This window comes from Plectropomus leopardus, chromosome 1, assembly GCF_008729295.1.
Source record: "Plectropomus leopardus isolate mb chromosome 1, YSFRI_Pleo_2.0, whole genome shotgun sequence".
NCBI classification, from domain to species: domain Eukaryota; kingdom Metazoa; phylum Chordata; class Actinopteri; order Perciformes; family Serranidae; genus Plectropomus; species Plectropomus leopardus.
In genome coordinates this window covers 23,917,997-23,937,229 of record NC_056463.1, presented here as the reverse complement: position 1 = coordinate 23,937,229, position 19,233 = coordinate 23,917,997, and the positions used below count along the sequence as shown (strand labels likewise).

At 39.1% G+C, this 19,233-nt stretch overlaps 1 protein-coding gene across 1 annotated transcript in view; it reads left to right on the top strand.

The window, feature by feature from the left end:
* The window catches only part of LOC121944114 (CUB and sushi domain-containing protein 1-like), a 453,543-nt gene that overhangs the window by 331,424 nt on the left and 102,886 nt on the right, over window positions 1–19,233 (top strand). Inside the window, exons 29-32 of the mRNA XM_042487796.1 lie at window positions 5,104–5,295; window positions 8,333–8,471; window positions 14,795–14,982; window positions 17,928–18,122. Coding sequence (XP_042343730.1) covers window positions 5,104–5,295; window positions 8,333–8,471; window positions 14,795–14,982; window positions 17,928–18,122 — 714 coding nt within the window. The remainder of the gene's footprint in view (window positions 1–5,103; window positions 5,296–8,332; window positions 8,472–14,794; window positions 14,983–17,927; window positions 18,123–19,233) is intronic.

Below are 19,233 nucleotides of genomic sequence, written 5' to 3'. Positions count from 1 at the left end.
CTATAAGAGAGTTAATGTGGAATTAATGCTGCATTTAACAGGATTTCTGAAAAACCTTTAGCCAAAGAATCAAATGAGAATTTTAATATCTCACCCTGGGACTCAGGCTCACTAAGTACTGAAGGAGACCACCACAGAACGTTTTGGTCGTATCACACAAATTAGGAAACTAGGAGACGCAGTTACAAAACTATGAGTGCTGATTCTTCTCTGATTAGCTATTTTAACAGAATTGTGATTTTTTTATTTGGAAAATGGAGTAATAAGAATAAGAATTACGGAAATATTAAAAAAAGTGCTAAAAATTAATTCACAGGCTAAATTAAGTCATTTACATTCATATTAGGGGTTTTAAACTCACAAAATTAACAACAATAAATCTTGTTTTTAAATGTTAAAGAGATTTAAGTCACATCAAACAGAGATTTTAATGAAAACAAACTAATGCTGCTGCTTACCTTTTTTTTTTTAAAGAAAGGGCAAAGTGGACATACTGTGCCCTGTGGTTGCAAGGATAGCCTTTGCAGTTTGAGTATGAAGGTAAATATGTTGCAAAGTACGTATGATGATTCTAGACTTGATATAAGAACTTGCAGAATACAGTGTCAGAACCTGCAGAGCAAAACCTTAACTCATAAAGCGACATGTACATTATTTTTACTTGAATAAAATATTCACACATAAGTAACCACAAAGAAAAACATAGCTTGTAGAAATAATTAGCAACTTGTATGTTGAAATTTTCACTTATAGAAAATGTACACATGCCCATGTTCTGAATGTGATGTCACAGAAAAACTATGAACAAATGTGCAAATTGATATTTACATGAAAACAATGACAGTTGCAAACCTGCTATCCAACATTTAATTATATGGCTAATTTTTTATACAAGTGAAAATGTAAACATATAATGTCAGATTTTAGCTATTCAGGTTCTCATTCCTATTTTTCAAGTTCTTACTTCAGGTCTATAAGCTCTCACATTTTGTAACATATTTACCTTTATTTTTGAGCCAGTGGACCCCAAAATGTCTTAGTATTGGCCAGAGTCACTGGGATTCACTGTAGCAGCAAATCAATCAAAGGCTGACAGTCACCATCTTTCCTTTTCCACTGCTTACTCACATCCATGATTCACAGTGCATCCACAATGCTCGCCCGCACGCGCACGCGCACACACACACACACACACACACACACACACACACACACAGAAATGTACTCGTATACCTTTACAAAGCCATTTATGACCAAAACAATTCTTACAAGAGCCCTACTGTACACCACTTTCTCTGTGGTTTACATAAATCTGCAGGCACATGTGTGCACACACAAACTCCAGCAGACATAACTGTCAGAACTTTTTTTTAAGAGATGCATATTTCCACTCATAAATATTTAAATCCAGTGCTTTCTCTCTCTCTCTCTCTCTCTCTCTCTCACACACACACACTTTGTTTTTTTTCATTCTCCCCATATTTAAAACAATAAATATTTGCACTCACTAACATGCTAATCAAATCACTGTTATTCCATTACTATGGTAATGACTCCTTATATTTACCTCAATGTTGATTTACTGAAGCAAAGGTAATGGTATTTGCCACCACACTGATTTATTTAAAGCAAGGTTTGGGGATTTATTGAGCGAGTGATTTTTAGGAGTGACATTACTACAGATTTCTTTCTCATGCAGTTTTGCTCCTCATTTTTTTCTTCCCTTTCTCTGCCCCATGTGGAACACTTATTTTTTGTACTGGGAAGATATAATAAATGTGATATTCTAATACTATGACTGTCACAGCACCAGCTGTTTCAATATTTGTGCAAAATATAACTTATATGTTCAGTGTTCAGGATTGTAATTCAGGAGGCCAGCTTCCTTATTCTTCTAGTTTTTTTTTTCCAGGGCTTTGGGGCCTCATTTATAACCATTGCGTACACACACACTGAGTCTGAAAAAGGCATATGCTATATCTCACATAAAAAGTTGTAATTTAAAAAAAACAAACTTGATGGAAGAATGTGTGCACCTGTATGGAAACTCTCACCCATGCATTCCAACATTTTAGAGACATAGAAAATTGGTACCTTAGATCATGAGGTGGTGAACAGAAACCAGATTGTTTTGTAGAAGTTTCATGTGAGAGGCATCATTATAGGTAAAATGATGAAACATGAAGCTGACATGAAATTTCACTTCCTATCACATGTTACTTAGGAACCTAACATTCAGGCCAGCAGTGTTATTTGTGCTTTTCATTGTGAGCCATATTTATTCAGCTTCATTTTAGTTAGTAAAAGATATAAACTAACCTAAAGCTCTAATCAAATTCTGCTTAATACTTAATGCTGTGTCACCATCATATTCTCCTCCCCCAGAGTGCAAAGGAGAGCGCACTGTATGCTACTGACTTGTGGTCAGTTGTGGATTGTATTACAGTTGTTGAAATATTTGGATGATGCCAGGATGTGCATTTCTCAGGAAAGTCTGGCTTGTCTCCAATATTAGGCGTGAATATAATAAACCCTTTTCAACTCAGCCACGTTAACTAGGCTAACTGATGGACTTACTATCAGGACATAATAGTGAAGTTTGGGAAGAAGCAGGGAAGGAACTACTGCTGCGCTGCATATTGACGCTGTGGTGAGAAAGGTGAGACTGGGGGAATTTCTACTCCTGCACCAATGAGAGCTTCCTGATGGGGAAGGACACAGCTCTGAACAGGAACAGGCCCTCCGAAGAGTGGTTTATTCGGCTGAACAGGAACTGAATAGGTGCTGCTATATCCTGCCTAACGAATATTTACACCAGGCACTGCAAGAATAAGGTCAGGAGAATCTTTAAAGATCCAAGCCACCCAGATCGCGGCTTTTTCTCTCTGTCGAGTTCGGGAAGAAGGTACCGGATAAACCAGGCCAGCACTTAGAGGCTCAGGAGGAGCCTCTACCCTTTGTGTGTAAAATCGCTGCAGTGAACACGACTGTGCTGTCAGAGCGCACTGGGGACATTGCAGTGCCTTCCACACACTCTGCCTTCTCCAGTCACCTCACCCAGCACCCATCGTCTTAACCACCTGCACATATGGATGGTGTAAATTACTTAAAAAATGTACCCATCAAACTTACATTTTCAAATCATATCATAGGTTAGGGGAAATCACTGATTGTTGCAATCATTTTGACAAGGTGTGAAGCAGTCAGTCTGATTGCTGGAAACACATAAATACTGCAATGACACTCGGTTGTTGCCATGATTCACTGTAAAACATCGATCAGCAGGCTCATTTCTATGCATCATAATTCATGAGGTGCTTTGCGCTGAACATTGATGGTTGAATGTGGGTGTGTTCGAGGGCGGGAAATGAGTCTGATCAATGGGCAGACTATTCCAAGCTGATTTAGGATTTATAAAGAGAAATTGTACACTGGTGAGCTTATTTGCAAATTTTCAAAATTTTGTTGTATGGAGAGTTTGAAGATTGATATATCATTTTGAATTTTGAATCTGGAGCTTCTTGACTCAATGTTTAGTCTGTTGTATAATGAGGATTCATGTTGTGGAAAATTCTTTATTATCCATTCTTTTGCAGATGAATTAAAAAGAAAAGTAAATGTAACAAAGAGGTATTATTACCCAGGAGATCACAGGAAAGTTATTCTGAAAATGAAAAAAAAAAATTACTTTTGAGCAGCACAATTTTTATTTAAAATTTTTTTTGAAGTTTCTTTCTGCTTTCCTTTCCATTCAATTGTCTCACAACCCCTCAAATTAATTTTGTTATTGACTGAAATGGCCTTCCCTCAAGGTTGTGAAACCATTGGTCTTTATCCAACTTCTCAAACCCAGGCACCATTTATCAGCTAGTTTCTAGAAATCACTGGAATTTGACAAAAAAAAAAGTAAAAAGCACATTTGTATTCACATAATGTATTACTTTAACATTAGTCATTTAACATAAGGTTTACTGTGGTATTCACTCTCATTTTGAAAAAAGCTTAGTCTGTTTGGCATTAAGCCTTGCTCTATTTGGATATTTTTGTAGAATTTTTTGGATGTTGTTTACTGTCTGGCACTTTGTCACTACCCTTTTATAAAGTTCCTACCTCACCTGCGCACTGTGCCCAGGAATGTCCCCAACACAGTAACATAAGAAGAAAATAAGACTTTACAGGCAGAGGGCAGAGTCTCTGCAGAAAAATACACTAGCAAACCATTTAGTGGGTCATAAGGGATAATTGAGAGGAATTACTTTTGTAAGAGTCTATACATTGTTCGTAGGAAAATCCTGCATAGTATATCTTTACATGTAACCAGATTACTGCGGCCTTGTACCTACAAGTGAATCACAGCCGTAATGACAGACAGTACAACAGCATGATCTCGAGTGCGATACTGCTATTATACAACAGTTCAGCAAGCGTCATTTATTAGTTAACAGTAATAAGCAACAACAGATTATGATTTGTTTGTTCATCTAATGATCTTTTTGCTCCACCAACACAATTAGTTCTGCAACTGCTGGAAGTGTCAGCTGTTGCCTAGCAACACATAAATATTGTCCTGCACATTGACTTGCAACTTTGTGTGTGTTTGCTAGGTCTACATGTTATCTACGTTATGCCGAAGCCAGCTGCTTTATAAATGTGTGTGTGTGTGTGTGTGTGTGTGTGTGTGTGTGTGTGTCACCACTATTGCAAACCCAATAATGAAACCCCAAAACACAGAGGCTGATTATAGTGCATCCCCACTAAGCACACTGCTCACCCTGAAGGGGAGTCACTAATTAAAAAGCCAAATTTGATTTAACCTGAAGGGACAAAACATTTAGTTATAACTGGCCAGGTTGCATGTATCTCCAGCTTCCCTGCTACCATTAATAAAAAGTAGAATCATTTTGTCAGTCTGATGACAGTGAGCTCAATCAATACTCTACCAGTAAGAGACAATAGTGTACCCATAGTATTCATGTTTGTCTTTGTGTCTTATCTGCAGCTGCTGATGGTGCTCTTGTGTTGGTGTGCTTCTGTCTCAATCTCTTTCTATCAACCAACAATATGTCAACATCTGTCTCTCCTTGTCTGTCTCACATTCTCCAGCTACGACAGCAACAACATGCAATGACCCAGGCATCCCTGTAAATGGCTCTCGATATGGGGACAGTAAGGAGCCCGGTGACAGCATGACGTTCCAGTGTGATCCAGGCTACCAGCTGCAAGGCATGGACACCATCACATGTGTACGGATGGATAACAGATTCTACTGGCAGCCTGACCCTCCAACGTGTGTCGGTAGGTGAATATTTCTCCTTGGATCCCTGACTGCAAAACTTAGACTATGTTGAATGAAAATAAAAATCTGATGCTGTGGTCAGATATTAATATGTTGGAGACTTCAATGTCATACCATGCACTAAAACAGGAGGACTTAATATGAACTAGATATTAAGATATTTAGATACTGTCCATCTGACGCTTCCACTGTTTGCTCTAATGAATACATCAAACAATGGAAGACTGAGCACAAAACCACTGGAGGTGGAATGATCCAGAGTTGTATCTTAAGTGTGACATGTAAGAGTTAACAACAAACATGACAGTTTAGGCCCCTTAAGTGCTCCCTGTGTTCTGCTACATCTGACATACTTCTCTGGGGGCAAATCAGCTGAAGCCTGCTGGTGAGGTGATCTCTAATCCCATATGATGTTGGAGCATCAGATGGCTTTTACTTACTGGAGGCATGCTCTTAAAGATCAAGGAGAAGTTGAACAGTTGCTGAACAAACTGTGTTTTGGATAAGCAATAAGTGCTGTTGCTGCGGACCACAGGAAAATGAAACATGCGTAACCAAAATAGACTGTATAAAATAATAGATGTAGCCATCATAACTTCATCCCTGGGTTTTTGAAACCCTGTTTTAAAGCTTTGAGTCTGACATTTTAGCTGTCACTGTTTTTGTTTTTTGGAACCAGAAGTGACCATATTTGGGCAAGAGGCTGGCCCTGTGGAGGAGCGTGGGGTTATATATGACTGAAAATCTGACGTCAGCCTGTCAGTCAAAGCGACCCTTCCCTTTATGCGCAACTTTAAGCCTTAATAAAAATGTTAACAGGTGAGCTGTGTAAGAATTCACCCTGTACAGTTGTCATGAATGTTGAAATTAGCTCTAGAGACAAAAACTATTTATTTAGGTGGCAAATATGTATATTTCAAATGTAAATTTTAACATTCATGAAAACTCTATGGGGGGTATTGTATTACAGTTAACCATTTATACATTATACATTTACATTTTAATAAGGCCCAAAGTTATGCTTATTTTAAAGCAGCAGCTTGAGTGACTCGTATTCTGACGCATTGCTACAGTTCATGAGTCAGATCCACCACTCACTCCTTCACAGCTCCAACCTCTGGCTCAAATATGGTCAGTGCAAGCTACAAAAATCCAAGAAAGCTGCGGCTGAAATACTCGAGCTTTATGGGTGACATCACAGTAGCTACTTCCATTATTTATACAGTCTGAGATTGACTGGCTTCTGGAGCCTATTTGAGGAATTGCAGTTTTTGTCAGTTTCATGTTGGCTTCATTTTCCTGCCCCAGAGGTTGCCACTAGGTCACTAAAACCAAAACAAACTCAAAACTGGGTTGATGAGACATGCACAGAGGAGAGGAAGGGTGGGAAAAGTGAGGTTGGATTTTTAGATGCAGGTAGCTTTAGCATAGTATCAAAAACTGTTGAAAAACTAGAGCTTGTTTGCTGTTTTTCTCTATTATCTCCACCATCCAGCCCACCTGCTGCCAATAGCTCAGTGAGCTTCCACATCCCACTCCACACCTCATTCACACAATTCTGCTGCAGTTTGTTTTTCACTCCCCCACTTTCAGGTGTGCTTTCCTTCCTTCATTTCCCTCTTCAGCTCTCTCTGACACACAGGGAGTGACTTCTAGCCATGAGGCCTGTGTTTTCCTGAAAATGCAGAGTCAGTGCAAAAAAAAGATAGGATCTGTAGTGCAGCAAGAGCTTCTAAGTGTCCTTACTGAGCAACTTACAAACCCGGTGTGTTAGTGCAAAGGCCTGTATCAAGTCCAAAGTTCTCTGTCCATTCTTTCCAGCTTGTAGTTATTGTCATTATTGTCGTTATTGGGACACATAGAGTTCTTTTTAAATTCTGTCAATTCTGTCTTGCATATTAAAATATCATGTTGAGTTAGTCATGTAGATGGATGGAGTAGATGGATGAGGAAATTCACCAGAGATAACCATGAAGGACCCAGGCTGCTGGGTTTTAAATAATGCAGGGGCGGGGATGAGGTATGACAGCAGACACACCTGAAGGTTAGATGTAAACAGTGTGAGCAAGACGGGCAAAATTCCTGCAGCAGGTAGCATGATGTCCATCCCCCAAGCTTGCAGTAAGGGACTGCAGACATTTGCCCTGCTGTTGGATGCCACAGCCTCCCTTTAGGTGGCCTCTCCCTTCTCTTTATCAGCCAGCACTGTTGGGGAGTCCTCCAGCACAGTCATGGGGACTAGTAATTTGCCTTGTAACCATGCCTGTGAAGCACATTATGCTTTGTACCTAATATTGCCTCTGACTCTTTGCCAGTGACCTCACGTTCTGCATGACTGTAAAACTTGGAGCTTAAATCGTCTCCTTTTTGTCTTAGTTTAGCCTGGGTGTGCTTCCCTATCCTGCACTTTCACCTCAGGTGGTTGATCTCTGGGTGTTCAAAAAAAAGATTAAACCAACATTATACACAACAGTCTAGTGCGTAAGTGTGTGTCTGCCTCAGAGTGATTTGCAACTGTTAATGCCTTTGTTTACCTCTATTTCAGTGTTGATAATCCGTTCACACCCACCTGCCACCCCCAAGACACCTCTCCATGTTTCAAATTCTTCCTTCACATCACAAAATTGCTGCTTGAATGCATCTATCTGTCTCTCTTGCCAATATCTCTTTCCTGCTTTCTGGCTTGTTGTGGGATAACAGGACCGCTAGGGGTGATTCTCTCTGCTAACTACCCCCAGCCTTACACTCTGTCTAAATCTCACAGTCTCTCTCTATTTCTCCTTTGCTCTTTCACCCGCTCCAGCTACCTGTGGAGGTAATATCAAAGGTCCACTGGGGGTAATTTTGTCTCTTCTAACCAACCTCTGCCATACTTCCCATCAATAACTAACTCTCTTCCACTCTTCCTGCCTGTGGGGGTCATATGAGTGGTCAATCAGGGGTGATTCTCTTTCCAAATTACCCCAAGTCCAGTGCTGTGTAATCATCTTTCTCTGTCTCTGTCTCTCTCTCTGTCTCTCACTGTTCTGTCTCCAGCCACATGTGGGGGTAATGTCAGCGGTCCCTCCGGTGTGATTCTGTCTCCTAACTACCCCCAGCCTTACCCCCCTGGAAAAGAGTGTGATTGGAGAATCAGAGTCAACCCTGACTTTGTCATTGCTCTCATCTTTAAAAGGTAAGCCACTTTAATTTTAAACACAGCTCTATAAGTGTACATGGCAACTTGTGTATCCTTTCTCATAAGTATTCTCAATCTTTAAAAAACAGGAGTGGAGCTTATCTGTGCTTGTACGAACACTGCTGCCTCTCAGCTGGTATTTCTGACATTTGATTGATTGAATGGATTTAAGATATTTTTTCCACTTTAAAATTGTCCAAATAAACCTGCACCATTTTTCAGCAGTGAATTCATAGTTCAGAATTTCCTGCAGGAGTTCAGACTTCCCTCCTGTATTTGCTTTTTAAAAGGCTGCCTATGTTCTTTTGGCAGAGGGCTTAGCTGCAACATGAGGGTAACAATAAGAGGTGTCTAAACATGAGTCAAAATAAACTGGTAGCTTTATGGCAAACCAAAGTTGATTAAGCATTTGCACCGCAGCTAATGTCACTATAATCAAAGCAGGCTATTTCCTTTAAGAGACAATAACTATCGTGTCAGGATTTCTGATTAATCTGATCTGATTAATGACAACACTGCAGTGTATCAGAAACACTGGGATTTACACTACAAAAGCCGCTGAGTGTAGTGATGCTGGTGGTGTCTGCTGCCTGACCTGCAGCTGGATTCAAACATACAGTAAATCCATACTGTTAGACCACTGCATAAAGTCTGATTCATTCTACTTCATATAAAGCAGGCATTGTACAAATTAACTTTATTTAATTTGACTAAGACCTGCATTTCATTTGTAACAAGATTTAATTGTAATATTCAGTAATAACAACAACAACAATAACAACAACAACAATAATGATAAGACAGCAGTTAATCATAGACCATTAATAACTGGCTAAATGTACATGCTTCAGAGAGATGTGTAGATGGCAGATTAGAAGGCCCTTCTCCAGCAGCTGCTGGGTGCTTCTGCAAAAGTCACCAGAGTGCATCTGGACAGTTATAGAGTACATTAGTCGATTACTGCACAGGCAAAAACATGAACCCGCAGCAGAAAGAGTAGGACAAACACTGGCTGCAGTGCATCAATTATTTCTTATTTGTGATTCAATAAAATAAAAGAGGATGCACCACAATTACAGTTACACATGCCCGACAATATGAGTAATTATTTGTCCATATTGGTCAGCTAATTTCAGCACAGTGTCTAACATACTTACTAGGTCAAAAGAGCAGCACTAAGCAACCAGCAGCCGCAGTCAACTATATAAACTAGTGGTTTGACATTCAGATGATTCATAAACATTCTTAAATTCTTAGCCAGTATCATAGCATCATTATCAAACATTATTAGTAGCTTTGCTTGATTTTAACTTAGATAGCTAGTACAAATGAAACACAGCCTTTTTTATGTTATTAAAGAAGTCATAACTCTGTATTTGGAACTATTTTCCTCCTGCTCTATTCTTAGTTTTCTAAATTGCGCACCTGAAGGTTTGGACCTTTTTCTCATGGAAAAAAAAAAAGAAATGTAAACATAGATAACTTATAACCTGCCTGTTGATGTGTCAGTCAGGCTTCTCTCTCTGTCTGACCTGAGGTGCGCATCAGTAACTCATCCTCGACTTCTACTTTCGATATGCAGCGCCTTTCAGTGCTCACATGACACAGTACCCCGAGTGCAGGCAGGGTCAAGGCCAGGTCACATGATGAGAAACAACAGCGGCGCTGAGTTTATTATTTTTTTTTCTTTATGTGTTCATTTATTTTCAAGGCAGAACATAAGGGCAGGGTGCAGCAACTTATTATCTTTTTCATATGCAGGTTTTTTTAAATGTTGGAAAACCCACCAAAAATAGGCAATGAATTCTTTTCCCATCACCAGTAGACGTGGTGTGTCACTGTCTGCCTCATGAGTGCACTGGAAAACAGGTTATTAAACCATAGAAAGCAGCACTGAAGCCAGTGAGAAGGTTATGGTGGTTACTTCTATTTTTATGTTACTTATACGGTCTCTCTGTCAAACTCGACTGACAAATTTAGAATGATATTCGGACCTTGACAGATGCTCTTTTGTGGTACTGCATCAGTGCATTGCACTGGAAAAAGGCTAAAAATTACTGTATCCACATGGGTGTCATATTTCCATTACTGCTGATCAGAGCTGATTAGAGCTGGAGCTGATAATTACCCATGACCACTGCAGAGTCATTTGTCCCGGGGGTGAATGCTGATTATAACCTTTTCATTAAATACAAAAGCAAGATGTTAGTGGGTGTTCATGCTTTTTGTTTTTTTTTTTTTTGTCTGGTGGGAAACAGGCTTTATTGACATGTATGACTAAACCCCTTGACTGTGTGGCAAGAAATGCAAAGTTGATAGCAGCGACTTCATGCAGAGACTCTGGCTTAGGAGCCCCCCTTAGCCCTTGGGTCTGGGCCCTGTAGGCCCATTCAGTAATCCACCCATGAGAGGAAGTATTACTAACAGATCATAAATAACATTCCACTACAACAAAAAAGATAAGAAGGGAATAGCAAGGTGTACTTATCCTTAATCTTAAGGCATTGTGGCCGCAACAAACACATCAGGGCAGAGCAGTGGTCTCACTGATCATATTAATATTTAATTAGTTTATCCAAATACCTGAGAAAACATTAAAAATTACAAACTTAAAGATTTAGGGAATGGACTGGATCCCTGAAGCATTTTATGAAACATGTTTTTCTTCTGGCTTAAATTTAAAAATGTATCACCCTCCATGGACTTTGTTTTATGAGTTTAGTTTGAGTTTATTTTTCAGGAGTAGACTCTTCATGACTCACTGTGGCCCACACAGGGTGAAAAGGGTCTGTGCTGTATAGTCAGGGATCAGGCCCAGTTTAGTCTGATGTTAATTAACACACAGTAAAGGATCATTAAGGTAACTAATAAACCCATTCATGTGGGGAAAACCTCATAAGTCTTAAATGTACAGTAAAATTCACATCTAACACAGCTAAGGTAGCCCAATGTATAGTTTGTGGTGAGATGATCTTATTTTAAATGGGTTCAGGAATTTGAAATTAGATTTGTTCTTGACTGTCTGGGCCTTAAACTGCCTTACTCTCTTAATTAGCCATGTGTTGTTGTCGTTTTTTTTAATCAGCACGAACAGTAAAATGATTCGTACAGGAAGTTTTTGATCATTACATGTTGACAGATACACCATGCCCTGATTTTAAAAATTAAATTCATTTGTAAATGAAAGGACTTTCTGACCATGTCCATGTTTTGTTTTTTTGGTAATAGGGCAGTGTTTATTTACATATCATGTCCTGATTGTGCCTCAGTGGTGAATATTTTACAAGTCACAGTGGTTAGGGGCTTATGACTAAGGCAAAAGTGAAGATTGGAGTTTCACATGTAGCAACAAAGATAAAAGCAAAGCTGACTTTCTCCAGATTGCCAAAGGAGAAAAAATGACCCAATTTTGGCTCCATGTTTTTCAGCTGGAGAGATAATTCCTTTCAGTTGTAACAGTGAGACAATTTTTTTTTTTTTACTTTTAATTAAGTTGTATTGATATTGGTTGTTTTGTGAATGCTGTGTGCCTTTTCTTTTTCATTATTTATCCAATTTCAATCCAGTAATTGTGTTTTATAAAAGTAGGAGTAGACTTTCTATTGACCCAATTACTCATGACTCAGACTCTTGATCAGTTCTGAAATCAAAACACAATTCTTGTTTCTCTGGTGAAGTCAGAGCTCATTTGTGGTATCATATAATGGGCATTTGAGCATCCACATCCAGCTGACCTTCATTTTACAGTAGCACTAAAAGGTATCAGACAGAAAAGGTGTTATTTTCTTTGTAAAATATCCCAAAGTGATATCATGTTCTGTAAATGTGCTGTCAATGGACTACTTATACTCAGTGGAAAAGCATTTGCATTTTTCTCATAATGAGAGTGCTGACTGCTTTGTGGCACTAATGCTGTAAATTACAAGATGTATAATTCATAACTGAACAAGCTAAAATGTAATTTCTCAAGTTTGCACGATTGCTCTTAATAACTCTTCTTCGGTCAAAAAAGGTTATGATGTTGTCCCATTTCTGCTCTGCGAGATCTTTATGTTCTTTTTATGAAATTTAGTAGCTTTAGCATTCAGACCCAGAATGTATCACTAATGCAAAAGGTATTAGCACGGATCATTTTAATGCTTTGTCAGTGCAAAAAGGGCTTATGTGTAGTTAAGCCCATTCTGCACCAGATATAAACACAGGGCTTAAACTTGGGCATTCTTCACACTTATTTCAACTTCGGTAAAGATTACATAAGATTTTTTTTTTTGTTTGTTTAAGTTCAACAAGTCCATTCTAATGATTGATATTGTTGTCAGTAACCCCTTTTTTGTCTGGACTTCATAATTATCTTTTGTCTTAATGTAAAGGAAAAACTTGAGGAAAGGAAACTTGTGACAGAATAGCCCTGTATGCCAGATTAATTTGGCATTTCAGGGTTTCGATATCATACCTTTTTTCTGAGTCTATATCAAAATCTCTGTCTGGTCTATGAGTTATCCATTTTGCATTTTACCTTTCTCTCCTAAAGAACATCTCCACTGTATTATCCAAAAATAAACTCACAGGGTAGTGCTTTTCCATCTGAGCTGCGTGCACGTATCTGTCTCATCACTAAGCATTGAACAGGACTAATGAGGATAATCGGACACACTGGACACTATAGAAGGTAACTCTGGGTATGACGATGTTGTATTAACAATTATGTTACTAATATGAAATATCTCAAAATCCCTGCATCCGAGGGAGAGACTTATTATTTTTAGCCCAGAAGCTAACGTTATCCATCCTTCCGCTTCCACAAGGCTCCAGTGTCGTTTCCCTTTCAAAAGCGTAATTCAGCCTTGTACTGCGATGTCTTTTTAGAGACTTGGTAAAATAAATCCAGGTTGAAAAATCAGACATTGAATGTCTCCATGATTATTAAGATGTTTTTTTCCAATCAGTGAGTTGAAATATATTTAACTTTGGGTAAAACACTGCACTTGTCACTGTCATCAGCCTTCCAATCACAGTGTAGAACGAGCAGGCCAAATACCACAAAGACCAACCATCGCAGAGGACAAAAACAACAGCAACTGACATTTTTTAAGCTGGGAAAAGAGACGCTTTGTTGGACACATGACCTTATTAAAGTAACACTGGCAATTGACGATCAATGAGAGTTCGGTCGGACAAGATAGTCACAGACCTACTAAATAAATAGTGTGTATCATTAGGTCCTAACAAATGTGAATTGTATGTCCTAACTTTGTGGAAAGCTGTTGTTTTAAATGCTCTCAGCAGAGCTGTGTATTACCTCATGTCAGTGCTTGTGTCATAAATGTGCATCTTTCTCTACATGATGATTGAACACATGATACAGACAGTACAGGGAATTGCTCATCTAAATGATGCTCTTACAGTGCCCCTGGTGCTGCAGAACTCCACAGGGTACCTTTATGCTACTTATTCATTCTGCTGCACTTCAACATACACAATCTCCTCTTTTTCTCTTCATCTCTGTCTGTCTTTGCTCCGACACACCAACACACAAATCCCTACGCACACACAGTTAAGTCCTATGACTTCCAGCCGAACACAAAGCAGGATACTTTAACCAGACAGATGGGAGGCCGAAAAAACATAAACGCACACACTGAAGGAAACCACAGAGATAGGTGTGCATGTGTGAGTGTGTGTTTGTCCTTGTGTGACAAGTGGGAGACAGGGCTAACACAGCCACTGTCAGAGCAAACACTGAGACTTTGTCAAAGTGAAACCAGTGAAACCCTTACAGAGACACATGCGTTAAAAGTTATTCTAGGTTTGGGCTGAAGGTTAAAAATGAATGGCACATATTTGTGCTAGGTTTTCACATAAACACAAGTACACACATCCTGAGGATATAAATCAAAACAGATCATGACATGCCCTTTCAAGATGAGACAACAGGATGATTAACATAATATTCAGATGATGCAGTCTGACAACTTTTGCAGCAGCACACAAATTCGTCTCCTTTTTTAAATAGCAATGAAATTAATGTTTTTTTAACTGCATTTTGCTGTCTTTAACTCAAGAAAAAAAACAAACATTTGATTTTTAATGCAGTGAACACATAAAGACAACATGTCAAAGACATCAAGATTAACAGACTATTAGAAGAGTGATAGCACAAACTAATTGGCAGTCATTAGATGAAGCAGGAATTTGAATCGAACACACATCACCTCATTAACTGTTTGGAGAATAAAAAGAGGACACAAACAAACTATGCTGTCAATCTTACTAAATTCCTAAACCCAAGTTTCTCTATTTGGTTTGTCTTTTCCCCCCAGTTTCAACATGGAGCCAAGTTACGACTTCCTGCACATCTACGAGGGCGAAGACTCTAATGGGCCGTTACTTGCAAGTCTCCAAGGCAACCAGGCCCCAGAGCGAATAGAGAGCAGTGGTAACAGTCTCTTTCTGGCATTCAGATCTGATGCCTCACTGGGCATGTCTGGGTTCGCCATCGAATATAGAGGTAATTAAACCCCCAAACATTGCCTTTTGCAGTCATACATACATACATTTTCCTGCAAGGTCACATTTAAGCTATTGAAATTTGTCTTTGATCATTTTTTTAAACAGTCTAATCTGCAGACTATTGATCAACAGTAGTAGTAAAAGTATTTGTTGTAATGATAGTAGTGATAGTAGTACAATAACCACTGGATTATGATTATTATTATTTCTAGAAGTATAGTAGCAGGAGAAGTAGCGGTTGGGTATCTGCATTAGTAATATTAGTAGTTCAGTATGTGTAGTGTTAGTATTTGGTGATGACAGTATTCATAGAAAAGTAGCAGCGACAGTAATATATCAGTAATCAGGTGACAGTGAATTGGCACCTTACTATAGGCCTAATTAAGTCTGAAGCTCCAAAATAAACCAGGATCTAGCTAACAGCTGTGATTATTATTTACTCTGAATTAGACAAAAAAAATCAATGCTTTATTACTGTACATCTCTACTTTTAATATTTTATTGGACTGATTTTCTCAGTGCTTTTGTACCTGTTTTTACCCACAGATTGGACACATTGTGCCCCAAATACACATGCTGTGTTCATGAAATTGACGCATCTGGTTGGAGTCACAGTTTGCAAGTCATTTTAGCGTGTCCTTGCCATTAAATATAGGTTTGTGTATAACTAAATAAACAATTGTTAGGAACAAAAATGAAGCAATTTGGCTGTTGTAGACTGTTTCCAACTTGACTTGACAACATAAACATTCTAAATGGTTCCCTTTTGTGTTTCCTGATGGAGTGTTTTGCAGTGTGTGTAAATGACACTGCTGACAGGAAGAAAGCATGGACCCAAGCTGTAGCCTAGCAATGCAGTTCTAGTAAAACAGTCTATTAATGAGCATGATAGACCAAATCACCATGACATCACATGTGCAACACTTACAGGTAGACAACTGGCAATTCATTTGAAAAGCGGTGATATGTGGAACTGGCAAACCTGTTTATTTCTGTTGCCATTTTTACCCATAACGGTAACATCTGAAGATACAAAGTTAGACACAGTGGTCGGACATTTTTACTGTGCTTATTTTCTGTATTGTGTAGCTTTGCTAGCGTCAATGATAAACCAAATATGCTGGCACAGAAGCTAAAGTTGCCTTTCCACCAAAAACTTTTGGTATAATACCTTTGGAGCCCAAGTTAACTACTACAGACATGTACCTAGACCCCAGATCTGTTAAGCCTTTCCACCACAGACTGTGCTATTAAATGTAGGCCGATTTGCCGTCATTCACTGCTCTTTCCAGCCCTTGTTCACTGGTGATACAGAGAAATGTCTGCACCTTGTTTATCGTCCACAAAATGGGGTTGAACACCGCCATTTTAAGAACAATAAAGCAATGCATTTCTGCGGGCGAGGGCTGCAGCATAACATATTTTAGACACCTAAAAAAAAAAAAATCAGTACCAGTTTATGTGTGCACTGTATTTGTTCCGTGAACTAAAATGAGAAACAGTCATTGTCATTGTGTGTATGAAGTGTTATGATTAAAATGTTGATACAGGAGCGTTGTGCAGACTGGATAATATTTTAAGCTGCCTACTCTATTAATTTCACCCTTGCTGTACATCAGAAGTGTCTTTCAGTTGAAAGGGCACGCTGTTCCATGTCAGCCCATGAGTTGTTTACTTTCACAGCCTGTGACTCATCCTGGTTTTACAGATGTTGCTTGACTGGGGGTGATTTAGCAGCCATAGCCAATGTGGAGCTGATGATTAGTTGTTTGACTGAGTAGAGACGAGATCTGCTCTGTCAAGTTTTATAAAGTATTTTTTCTCTTGTTTCTCTCACTCCATTTATCTCTAATTAAAAAAAGATTATCTCCTCTCTGTTGTCTGTCTCCTCACGCTACCTCACACCTCTGTTCTTTTGTCATTAATTCACTACATTTCATCTGCCATCTCTCTAATTAAAATACAACCTTAATCATCTCCCCGTTTCACTTCCATCTTGCCCTCTCTCTCTCTCTCTCTCTCTCTCTCTCTCTCTCTCTCTCTCTCTCTCTTTCTCCCTCTCTCTCTCTCTCTCTCTCTCTCCTTCTCTGTCTGTCGGTATCTCTCTGTCAGGCCCAATATCACATTCTTATTGGGTGATCATAGTAAAGCAAGCAAGCTGGCCCAAGGCCAACTCAAAAAGAGCCAAGCCAGATTTTAACCATGGTTGACTGCTATATGATATATTAGTGGTTAAAAGAGAATCTTAAACATAATCAATATTAGGGGTCAACAAATGACAACCTGTCAACTAAATTTGACCCAAAATTACCACCAACAGTTTTGACCCTTTATGCAATCTTAAAAGTTACTTTACTGGGCTGCATAAATGATTTAGGCATGTTTTAGAAACATAGAGCTGTAACTGTGAGCTTTGACTCTTTATTTGTTGCAATGAAAATGCAATGAATTTGTTATCAATACCAGCATGTAGAGAGAAAATGATTACAATGCCTCTTCCTGCAGCACATGGGAGACTGTGGTGCAGTGCCCTGTTTTGATACTCAATCCAAAAGAATACCAGAGGATTAAATGATGAAAAATAGAAAATTTATATTTTTCATCATTTAAATTCAAAAAATTTATATTTTATTTCCAAATTAGTCCCGTAACGTGGGCGGCAGTAGCTCAGTCCATTGGGATTTGATTTGGCCGAGGTGCCCTTGGTCATCTAACCCCTAATGATTCGGGGGGGGGGGGTATCCATGGGCAGCCATTCTCACTTTGACATCTCTCCATTTAAAGCATGTGTATAGGTCCTATTTGTGCATGTGTGTGCATTTCGGGACTGTGTTTATGTAAAGAGTGGAGTAAAAACTGAAAAAAATAAAGCTCCCCTTCGAGGATAGTGAAGAATGTCTTTTTCTTCCTCTTCTAACACAAACTGTCCCCTTTTCTTTACAGAAAAACCGAGAGAGGCCTGTTTTGACCCTGGTAACATCATGAATGCCAGTCGGACAGGATATGACTATAAACTTGGATCCCAGGTCTCCTACAACTGTCACCATGGCTACACAACAGTGGGTGGGGATACAATCACCTGTGTCATGGGGAATGATGGGAAGCCAGTATGGGACAAGGCGCTGCCATCATGTAAAGGTAGGAGAGACACATCAAGAACTGCATCCTTACAAACAGTGTGTTGATGGTTAGCTAATGTGGGGCAAAACCTGCTTATGTTCAACTATTTCAAAAAACAACCTCCTGCATGCACATCCACAGTCTGTGGACAGTTTATAAGGTACACCTCTTCAACTGTTCTGCCATAAAGACTACTTCTCTGATGCTTCTAATGTTCAGTTTTTGTGTGTGTGTGTGTGTGTGTGTGTGTGTGTGTGTGTCTGTGTGCGTGCGTGCGTGTGTGTGTGTGTGTGTGTGTGTGTGTGTGTGTATGTGTGTATGTGTGTATGTGTGGGTGCATGCATGCGTGATCTCCAAAGTGACAGAGACCTGGCCTGGTGCCATCTGGGTAAAAAATTCAAATAAGCCACAGAGCAAGGTGGCAGGACAGGGGAGGAATTTTAAAATAAGCACAAAAGACAGACAACACACACTTATTTATACCTCTTAACACTTCGGAAAAGGCTCCTGTGAAAACTCTGTTTAATAATGTCTGAGAGACAGTGGGGGTGGGGGATGTTACTAGATGTTACTTAATCAACCTCGAATCTGGAAATTTCTCTTAGCACTTCTTTGTCCTGCCATAGTTTTAATGCAAAGATGCATTAATCTGTTTTTCAGCAGCAAAATTTGATTGGAAATGTGTTTCATATCAAGAAAATTACTTTGCTCTTTCATTACTATGCATTTTTAAACAGCAAAACATTCTTTTTTTTAGAAAATCTCACTTGTTATATTAATAGACAAGAAAAAAAATCGGTCCCTCCATCTCATTTTTTAATTCACTTTTTTAATTTTACAGTGTTTCCATCCAATCAGCTAGCTAGTCCTCCAGCCAGGTAAGACTTCAGGAAGTCACTTTGTCAGTCAGTTATTTAGTAAATACTTTAACCAATCAAACAGTAAGTTAAGCTAATTTAGATTGATATATTTAATATGAATTGCAGACAGTGTCCAGAGTTTCCCCTTCACACTTGTAGTGTACAACAGAAGATTGTCTGCGTCAGAGGCGTCCTCACTTACTGGAAAACCTCTGTTTGGTTTAGGCAAGAGCTGGCGCCTGTGTAGCACGTGCAGGAGGCACGACAGG